General features: G+C 35.1%; 1 protein-coding gene across 1 annotated transcript in view; it reads right to left on the bottom strand.

The window, feature by feature from the left end:
• Window positions 1–1,766: 1,766 nt before the first annotated feature.
• SH3GLB1 (SH3 domain containing GRB2 like, endophilin B1) overlaps window positions 1,767–10,534 on the bottom strand; it is a 29,134-nt gene continuing 20,366 nt past the window's right edge. Inside the window, exons 6-9 of the mRNA XM_081144451.1 lie at window positions 6,985–7,074; window positions 6,497–6,597; window positions 2,606–2,834; window positions 1,767–2,229 (exon numbers count right to left, since the gene is read on the bottom strand). Of these exons, the coding sequence (XP_081000577.1) occupies window positions 2,122–2,229; window positions 2,606–2,834; window positions 6,497–6,597; window positions 6,985–7,074 (528 nt within the window). The 3' untranslated portion in view covers window positions 1,767–2,121. The remainder of the gene's footprint in view (window positions 2,230–2,605; window positions 2,835–6,496; window positions 6,598–6,984; window positions 7,075–10,534) is intronic.

The following is a 10,534-nucleotide window of genomic DNA, read 5'->3' as shown; positions in this document are numbered from 1 at the left end:
AGGTATCTCTGGTACAGTCATAAATGAGGCCTACAGTCTTGGTAGGTCAGGAAGCTACAAGGGCTAATAAGGGGAAACTGATATTTAGGAAATTTTCTACTACATGACAAAACTTTCCTTAAAAGCTGCCTAACATATAAGATAGTAACAACCTCAAGGTGGCATAATATTCCCATTTTACTAAGGAAACAGCAGTTTATGCATCATCTGAGTCGAAGTTCAAGAACATAGTATATGAGGAAGACTGGATTTGAATCCAGGACCATTCCATTCCAGTGTCCATACTCTTTCCCCTTTACTACTCTACTTCCTATAAACCTAATTTATAGTTGCTGCTTAAGTTGATCTGATTTTTTTGGTATGATCTTTAAAGTCTAAATCTTGACTTTACATAACATAATACATAGTACTCTAGGCTGTCGGTAGAACTTCCTTCCTGGGGGAAAAAGAAAGCTTTGCTCACTTGGTTCTATAGCTAACTAAACAGCCTGAGCAGCTTTTGGGTTAAGAGTATGGCAATTCACAGTGTGAATCAAAGTGTCTTGTACAACTATAAAATTTCAGAGGAATTTGTCTCACAGCACCGAAATACAAAGGTAACAACTACTGGTTAAGTTTATACTGTGAGCTAAATTATCAACATGTTTACCAAGTTATTAGGAACTCTTAAACACCATTTTGACATATCCTTTTAAGTATTTATAATTTTTTAAAGTACCAAAAAATATCATTTTGATACATTAACATTCCCTCAAGAAATGAGCTACACCTTTGCGCTTCATGTGTAAGTGCCTGAACTACTTTCAGCTGTCAGAATGTGCTACACTCTTTTGGCTCTAGGCCTGGCACATCTTTTCCCCTCTGAAGCACTTCCTCTTCAAACCATCTTCCACTCACCAAATCTGAATCAGGTGACTCCCAAAGCTCCGAAACACAGTACCCTATACTTTCTATCATGACATTGACACTGATTCTGCATCTTGTTCGGTTGGTAACATACTACCTGGACCTCAACAAATGCTTACTGAATGATAGACTAAGAATGACAGAAGTTCCAACATGGAAACAATCTGTGGATTCACAGCAATGGTCCAAATAACAATTTTCTGACTCAAAGTGTGTCACTAATAATTTCATTAGTGTGTGTTTCTTAACTACAGATCCTGATCAAGATAACCCAAGTTCATTAATAAATTTTTAAAATTTTATTAGTAGGTTCAGAGTAACGAAAAGTGGATTATTTGTATACACTTTGCTCTATGATGAATATAGTTGCACTAGTCTGTATTTTTATAAAGATTTGTTGTTCAATAAGAACAAATTCTCTTTACTGTACTGCAGTATATTCTTAATGAGTCCAATTCTAATCATGCACTGTGCCAGTTGAACAAACTTAAACATTGCTTAGTGAACTGAACTTGCCTCAGATGTTTTGGAACCTTTACTGCAAATATACCAGAGAAATATGGTAGTGCTTTTCAAAGACTAGTTGTTCTTAAATTTAATAGAAATCATTCAGTAGTGTTTAATAAAATATTTAAAAAAACCACAACACAAAATAACCCATCGAAACACAGTATTGAAATCATTCAATTTCTGTTGGAAAACAAGGTAAACATGGTATAACTGCATTTCTGTTCATGGAAGCATTCAGAAACATATTCTTCACAAAAGAGGTTTATGTCCTAGATCTCTTTTGAAACCAACAGTTAAAAACAAATTTTAATTTTATTCTTTGGCTATACCTAATAAACGAGTCACTGATATCAATTCACAATAAATTTATTTTACAGAAAAGAAGCTTGCCATTAATGAAAAATTCAGTAGAAAACAGTTCTTCTGCTTTAAGTTGGGGCTCAAAAGTAGAAGCTGCTTATTAGTGAAACCTCAGTAGAAAGATAATTTTATAAGAAAACATTCTTGGCATGAAAGCTCTAACATAAATTCTGTAATGAAATAGTTACCATGCAATTTTATTGGCAGGAAGCCAGTTTCTGATGGCTGGTGTTTTCTTTTCAGTCTCTTTAAGACATTAACATGGAAGATACTAAACCTGCTTTATTTAGTTAATTGTATATAAATACGGTGTCATGATGGATAATCTCTCCATAGTCCACCTATTTAATTGAGCAGTTCTAAGTAGGTAATTGGCACCCTGCCCTTCTGATTTCCCCTTTCCCCCATTAGCCAGTCTGAATCCATTCCAACGACACTGAACACAGTGATCACCTACAAAATAAAAATATTTCCAGTTACTAGGTTAAAAAATAAACACACAGAAAACTAATCAGATTTGTATTTAATTATTCACTATCAAAGGACTTTAAACATTGTCAATTTTGCTAGAAGTTAAAGGATTATTTTTTAGAGGCAGTTTTAGAAATCTTCCAGCTATTTAGCTGTTACAAGTTTTAAATATTGGTGATATTATGTTCTATTTTGTTAAATAGTAGTTAAAATTCTATGAAACATTATTATAACCATCTGAAATCTATGAAACCATTCATGATAAACTATTTCCAAATAAGTAATTTGCTTTTTGTCATAATACTAGAAGATATGTGAATCTCTGATACAGTTTGCTTCTTATACCCACATTACTCACCTCATCTGCCAGAAGTGATAACTCACTACTGTTTGCTGCATCATAATCATACAGAACCCTGGCCTTCCTGCTGCCACTGCCCTCCTTAAGGTCAATAAGGCTGGAAGGAGAGGTCATTATTAGGCCACTTGTTGAAGTCAAGGCAGAAGAACCAGTTGCATTTGATGAAGCAGATGGTACAGGTGCCACAGAAGTCTGATTGTTGTTACAATGATAATTGGATGGAAAACTGTTGAAAAGAAAATGGCTAATTACTTATTTTCAAGTGACCAAAAGCTCCTGAATGCCACCACTTGATGGCAGTGTTTACTTTCCACCAACCTCCACTGTGAATAAAGATTTATAGATGTTAATAATATTTTAATGACAACATGTACTGTCTAGATTATTCCTCTTGCAGTAATTCTTGACTCCTCTAAGCCTCATACACATGAAGTCTGTCAACAAATCCTGCTGGTTCTATTTTTAAAATATACACCCAGGGTTTGACCACTTCCACCACATCTACCACAATCACCCTGACCCAAGCCACCATCATCTCCTGAGTGACTAAGTCATTCCAATAGGTTCCAAGCAGGTCTGTCAGCTTCCACCCCATGCCCTCTAACACCTATCCTCAACAGAGCAACAAAGATGATCTTATAAAAGGCTAAAATCTAATCATGTCACTCCTCAGATCAAAACCCTCCAAAGGGTCCTCGTATCTGAATAAAGGCCTAAGTCCCAAAAGTGGCTTCTAAAGCCCTAGGTGTCCCAGCTCCATCTCCTTGATTCATCTCCAGCCAAGTCCTCCTTGCTGTTGCTTGAATATAACAGCTATGCTCCTGCTTCAGGGTTTTTGTACTTGCTGTACCCTTCCTGGAGCATCTTCTCTCAGATGCTGCATACTTTGCTTTCTTACAGCTTCTAAGTCTCTGTCTTCCCTGACTACTACAAACCTCTACTACTAACCGAGGTACTACCTTGCTGTTTTTCTCTCTATAACATTTATCACCTTCTAATATATGATGTAATTCACATATACACTGCTTTTCTACTCCCTTGTACCTCCAAATAGAATGTAGATTCTATGAAAGCAAGGATTTGATCTGTTTGGTATCCTTACACTGTATCCTTTATGCTTAGAATAGTGCATTTAAAAAAATTAAAAGCAAATGTTTCTCTGATGGATAAAAGTGTTCTAATGACAAAAAGAATGAATTTCTAATTTAGGTTTCCCTCTAACGTTAAGAACATTTCCTAGCATCTCTTCCTGAGTGAATTCAGTCCTCAGCAATGATTAAATATACATATTTCTGAAGATAGAAATAAAGCTTTCTCCACACATATGGGGTTTTTATTCAGGATGGTTTTCTGTATTTTAGTTGTAATTAGTTTGGTCCCTGGAGAGTGTCAGTGTAGCTTCCACTCAGTCCACCACCATCTTTAATCTCCCATATGGGGTTTTTAAAGTTTCTAACCATGGAATTTTACTTTCAAATTTACTAGTATGTTTAGCCACTACGGTTCACCTATGTCAACTTTGGGGAATTGATGGAAAAAATACAACAGAAAACAAAACACTAACCAACCAAAAAACCTGAAAGGCCATTTTCAACTTCTAAGAACTTTAATGACACATTAAAACTATAGACTTTCTGGTGTAACTTGATATATTAAAACCTCCCAATTATTTAAGAATAAAATGTATTACTAATCTTGTGACTAGTGCTTCTTATAATAGTACCTACCTCACTGGTGTGAGTACTGTAACATTATCACATATGTGGTGCTTGAAAGAGTGTGGAGACGCTAAAGCCCTTCCTAGGTGATTGCTGTCCTTCAGTTACTACTACTAATAACGCTGCTATTTTAGCCATTAACATGACCACCTCGTTTTACTCTTCAGAAATAGTTCTTGAACTTGTTACTGTGTACCTGGATGACTTTCAAGTTCTGCATTTGAATATTTCTATATTCTAAAAAGCATAACCTGCAACAAATTAAAGGCCAAAAATTTCTTCCACTCTATTACCAGTACTATAATTCTTTGAGGGCAGAGAGACAAGCTAGACATTCTTTCTCAGAATAATAGCACCAGTTTTACTTTGTAATGTCTGAGCTTATCCTAAAGTGCAGCAATAACTAGATTTGGTTTGAATGGCTGAATTCCAAGCACTTGTGTGGTTTTAAGCAGAAAGCAAGAATGAATGGTAACAATAGCAACCCCTCTGCTGCACTTCCAGAGTATTAGGACAAAGTGAATAGAAAGTACTAAAGCTTCTTGGGCTTAAAATAGTTGTAATGATGAGGGGAAACCAGTGGTATTCTGCTTTCAGATATTAATACCACTAACAAAACTTCAAATATAATAGAAATGTAAATCCTTCTGTAACTCCTAGTAGAATAACTAATGGCATTAGGCTACGACTCATTTTTAAGATTTAAAATTGGTTTTGTAAATGTGCCTAATTTTGTTCTAAGTCTAGTTTTGAAAGATTAATATGCAGAAAGGAACATCGAAGTGTTGAGGGCATTTTTGCCTTATTTCTTGAAATAACTTCTCTTGATATTCCTCCTTCAAATGTTACACATCATTCCCCTGCTTCCATAGTTCCTCACTATATAAATCTTAAACTCTTTACACCACTTTTTACTTTAAAGGGCATTCATACCATGACCCTGCTTCACTCTTCTGGCCTCATCTACATCCCCCATTCTTAACTTGAACATTTTGCTCCAACCAGAATAAACTACTGTTAGTTCCCTGAACTTGTCACACTCTCTTTCCTCTGGCCCTTTTATACACATACATATTTTTCCTTGCCTGGAATACATACTCTTGCACCTCTGTTTCTCTAAATCAGGGGTGGGGAACGTCTGGCCCTCAGACCGTATATGCGTGCGAAATTATTTGGTATGGCCTGCAAGTGGGACTCGAAATTCAATAAATCTAGCTTTTTTCATAGCTAATTTTTAAGTTGGTAATTCTGTATGGCCCTCAAATGATGTTATAAATATCCAAATGGTCCTTGAGGGAAAAAAGGTTCCCCCCCCTCCCTGCTCTAGATTATTGCTACTAAAATAATCTCATCTGTGTAACTTTGCTAGACCCACCTGAGTCACAGTTAGATGTCCCTCACAGTAGCCTGCACTTCTACCTTGCTACTTATCACATGGCCTGTCCACCCATGTCCTGTGTTGTGACAGCAGAGACCACGCTTGTCCTGTACATCATTTTATTTCCAGTGTCACCTTACAACATAAGGAGCTGCATAAGGGTAAGCCATTTTGAGTTCTATTTGCTTATATAATACTAAAGTACAGAACAGTTCAATAATATGTGAACTTTAAATACTGAATGAATATTTGGCAGGTATTCAATAAATACTTGAATGGTTGATCTTATATGCTTTACATTCTATTATTTTGCATTAAAGTATATCACTGCACTCACTAACACCAATGGGCTTGAAGTCTTACATAATATTCTAAAACCTTTTTTAAAAACAGCGAAAAAGTAAATAATAAATGTAAGTTTGTTTATCTCTAGGGGCAGCTGTGTCGATTTACTTTATCTTCCTCAATCAACTGCAAAGATTTTTAAGAGAAAAGTGAACTTCAAACAGATTTAAAGCTTTTAAAATATAGCACTATAAAGGTATTCACTTAAACTATCTTCTCATCCCTGTTAACATTCTTCTGTGCCAGAAGAGCTCAAAGTGTTTTTGTAACCTCAGGAGTCTGATACTTACTTTCCTTAAAAAATTTGTTTGATTTTAAGCAAGCTAATAAAAAAAAAAAAAAGCCTTTAATTTTTCTAATCTTCACTTCTACTACTACTACTTTATATGCAAAAACCTGAATTTCTTCTCTTATCAGGAATTTCATGTGTGAAGAGGAAATTACCACCTTCCCAGTTGTTTCTGGAGGTCTAACATGTACTGGTAACATTGTGCATAGTAAGTCATCTGGGCTTCTACAAAGTCATTCAGACAGCGGAGGTGATGGGCCTGTAAAGGAAAGTTACAGTCACTTCTTAGCTCTATTATCTACTTAAAGTGGTAAATCATAAGGGGAGACAGAACACAACACTGTACTCAGGGAAAATCACTAGTATCTAGCATTTTACTACAAGGCTTATTAAGATTGACCTCGGTCAACAGTGTAGTAACAAACTGTTTAGCCAACAAAAACCAACAAACGGTTCAAACAGTTGATTATGGTGGGAGAACTAGGTGATGAGATGTAAACAAAACTTTAAAATATTTCTTCATATATCTTAAAAAGTGCCTCCCTGATAAATGACTAAAAAGGAAGTTCAGGCTTTCTTCCCCAAACTGCCTGAGGACTACCAAAGTCTTTCGTCCCAAATGAATCTCCAGTAAATGAGCACTCACGTGTGTGCTGCTGATTCCCTCCAGCAGAAGTCTGGTAATCTCTGCCTGACGGTCGAATTCACTCTGAGTTATTCTCAGTTCCTGTTCAGCCTTAAATTGGAACACAGTTTTAGAATCTCATTAAGAGGACTTAGTCTATTTTACACACATTTGTGTAGACTGTTTAAAAAATCCCCCAAACAACCCCAAAATGACAACCCGGCAATTCTCTGATTCTGCTTTGTATCTAAACTGGTCCCTGGTTTCATGACCTTAGTTTTTCTATATTAATCTAAATAGAGCTGATTCCTTACCAGCACCTGACTCAAAAGAATCTATTAATGTGAAAGCTTAATGGCATACACATAAAAGCCTAGAAAGACTACTGTGGGACAATCAACATATTTCTAAATATCAACTTTGCCATTTTATAAAATCTTAAAATGTATAAAATATTTTTAAAAATTCTCAATTACTACTATAGTTACTTTTCTTTGAATTTAAGGATAGTCTTTAATCTCAAATGAACTACTTCAGAATGAAACCATAGGATTTTAACCTCTTGTGTTTAGTTACCAAACACATACTTGCTTCTAGGAACATAGTTTTTAGGTTCCTTCAAAGGATTCTTTTTCCTCCATAAATGTCTTTAAGTTTTCTTCCTAAACTTTACATGAAAAATGTTTTAAGCAGAAATATTATCCATAAGATATGCTACGATTTTTCTGCAAGTTAATGGGTACCCTTCAATGAGTGGTGTGCTGCAGTAAACTGGCTTTCTAGGAAATAAAAAAGCACAAATGTGTTGATTTTCATGGTATAAATACTCCTACCACAGGTGATTTCAAGCTACCAAGGTGAAGTCCCTGAACTTGGAGCTGGAAAGAGGTGTGTGAATTACAGTACATCACTCTAGCTTCAACCACTGATAGAGGTTTAGTGCTGCGGAAAAAAGTTCACTAAGAAGTCAACATGATGTAAAAATAGTAAATACTGGCAAAAACCATCTTCTCAAACCTTTAGCAAGAGTTGGTTGGTAGTAAGTGAGGAGGTCACTCAAAATGGTTGGCTTTCTTTCACTGGGAATCATCATTGTTACTAATGTCATTATATTTTCTACCTCTCCAGAATAAATGGCTTCTCGCCTCCAGCCAAATAATTATAGTATTTCCAAGACAATGAAAGTATAGTAAGTATAAAAACAAGGTGGGAATTTTTTCCTTTCACACCCCATCTCCCTCTCTTTCACCCCTGGTGGCAATAGTTAACCTAGTGAACAAGGAAGTAGCAGCAAAATAGAAAATCAGTTGCTATAGTTTTTCTCATTTCATTGGCAACAGGCCTGGCAGAGGGAACTAAGAACTGACCACTAGACTGGATTACAGAAATAAGCTTAAATTACTCAGTAAATCAAGTGTTAAAATTAAATTTACTTGACTAAAACCAGAATGAATACACGGTGCTATGATAATGGGGCTGAAGTAAGCTTCATATGGAAGCTAGTACGAAGTGAAAAAAAGTTCCAGGAGAAGAAAAGTATCAATATTCTTCCTAAGGAAAATGTTCAGGAAAACATCGATCACTTCAGTGTTACATTTGCACTATTTACTGTTCTGCTTACTTGAATGCAAAATGTTTTGATTAATAGAAGTAACCATAACAAACCAAAAAGAAGTAAATGAGGCTAGTTCCATGTAGATCTTTGATTGTGCAAGTACAACTTGATTTAATAGCCTTATTAGAAATGGCAGAAAAGCCTACTAAATGTCAATATTTTTGTATAAGTTATAAGCAAGTATGCTAAGTAGTAGACTAAAAGTGACCTGGACGCTTGAGTCTGAAGTGGAAATAATGTTTTTTTTCTCTTTCAAATCATTTTAATAACCTGCCAGTGAGTCAAAATACGAAAAGAAGATTCAAACTTGTTCCCATTAAGGGGGACGCTACCATGATTGCCTCGAACAAGCATGATCAAAGGTAATGATGACATCAGATTCCAAAGAAGGTATTACGAAGGCTTCATGGCTCATGGACTGAAGAGCTTGGTTTTGGTGATTCAGTGTCAAGATGTGCAAATAATGTTTTAAAGCTAGAACACTGAATAAAAATTAAAAAAAGAAATATATATATATGATCTTAAGGACAAGGGATCAGTCTTCCATGTTTGAACAAAATTTAATTATTTAATTGTGAAGAAAGGTACCATGTTACAAAGCCTAGGAAGTCATTCTTTTGTACAATCTAGACTTTATATTTAGAATCGGTAAATGACAGGAAGGAAACATCTCATTTTTTAAAAACAAGTTTCAGTGTATGACTAGGGTACTTGCAAAAAAATGAAATTCCCAAATCATTTTTGACACATATAATTGATCATAATAATCTGGGAGGCTGAGGTTAACTGAAATTAGGTTCAGTGTAATCAATTTACTTGGGAAGAAAATGATCCATATTAGATGTAAAAAGAGTTTAAAGAAAGACAATAAATTTAAAGGGTTTTTATTCTGTCTTCCAGAAGATCTCATTCCCTGACTTAATTTTACAATTAAGATGTAGAGCGCTAGGGAAAAGACCTACTGCTTAGAATTACTGTTACTGGGCTAATTGATCTAGAGGTATATGATAGCATAACTTGGATTAGGAAAGCAAGTAGAGTTCTTTTAAGATGTAACTTGGGAAAAGGGCAAGAATTTGTTGGTCTGTGATATCAGCTAGAAATTTAGGTCGTTCATTTGCTGTGACAAACTTGACCAGTGTTACTTACTTTATCCTATGGGCTTAAATCTTGTAATAGTTCAGAAATATAAATTTTTAAAATTAAACATTTAAAAATTATGACAAAAGTGAAATTTACAGAAGAAAATCAATTTTGATATATTTCTTAAGTTCCTCTCATATCTACATATAAGTAATATAAATATTTCTTTCATGAATTGCTTCCCATTATATCAAATATTCCCCAAAGTTGTAGAGACTGCGGAATCGAATCAGAATTTTTTTGGTATGCCTGCATGCTAACCAAAGTGGAAGAGACCCTGGTTTTCCTGTTTAACCTACATTCTCTTCTATATTACTCTTCTATCTTTTTACGCTAGAGGTTCAAAAAGAAATCAGAAGCCAGGGTGAAACTATAACTAAATTGATGAATAGATTCCACAAAGGGGTATGAGAGCATAAGTCAAAAATTTCACATTGGATTTCCAAGTTATAGAATCAACAGCTCCATAACTTATGCATGGTACAGACTGTATAGTCAGCGATCCTATAAAGTCAGAAAATTAAAAGTTAAAGTGTGTAAAACTATCCATAGTCAGGAGCCACACCACTACCTGCCCTCAATCTTCAAGATTGTCCGCATCTGAAGGTCAGATTTTGGTAGGCCTGAACATAAAAAGTAAATGAAAAATGCTTCTGAAGACTTCCAATAGCATTTGAAACAAAACAAATCTGTACTACAGTCAAAATTTTATTTATTAATTCTTGCTTAGTTATTTGATTTCCAAGGCCAGAAAGATTAGAAATGGTAAAAACAGGCTAGTAGCAGTCATATGGACAGCTTCTAAAAGTGACA

The sequence above is a fragment of the Miniopterus schreibersii genome (assembly GCF_964146895.1).
Source record: "Miniopterus schreibersii genome assembly, chromosome: 8".
NCBI lineage: Eukaryota > Metazoa > Chordata > Mammalia > Chiroptera > Miniopteridae > Miniopterus > Miniopterus schreibersii.
Note: the sequence above shows the minus strand (reverse complement) of the source record. Positions and strands in the feature narration are given on the sequence as shown.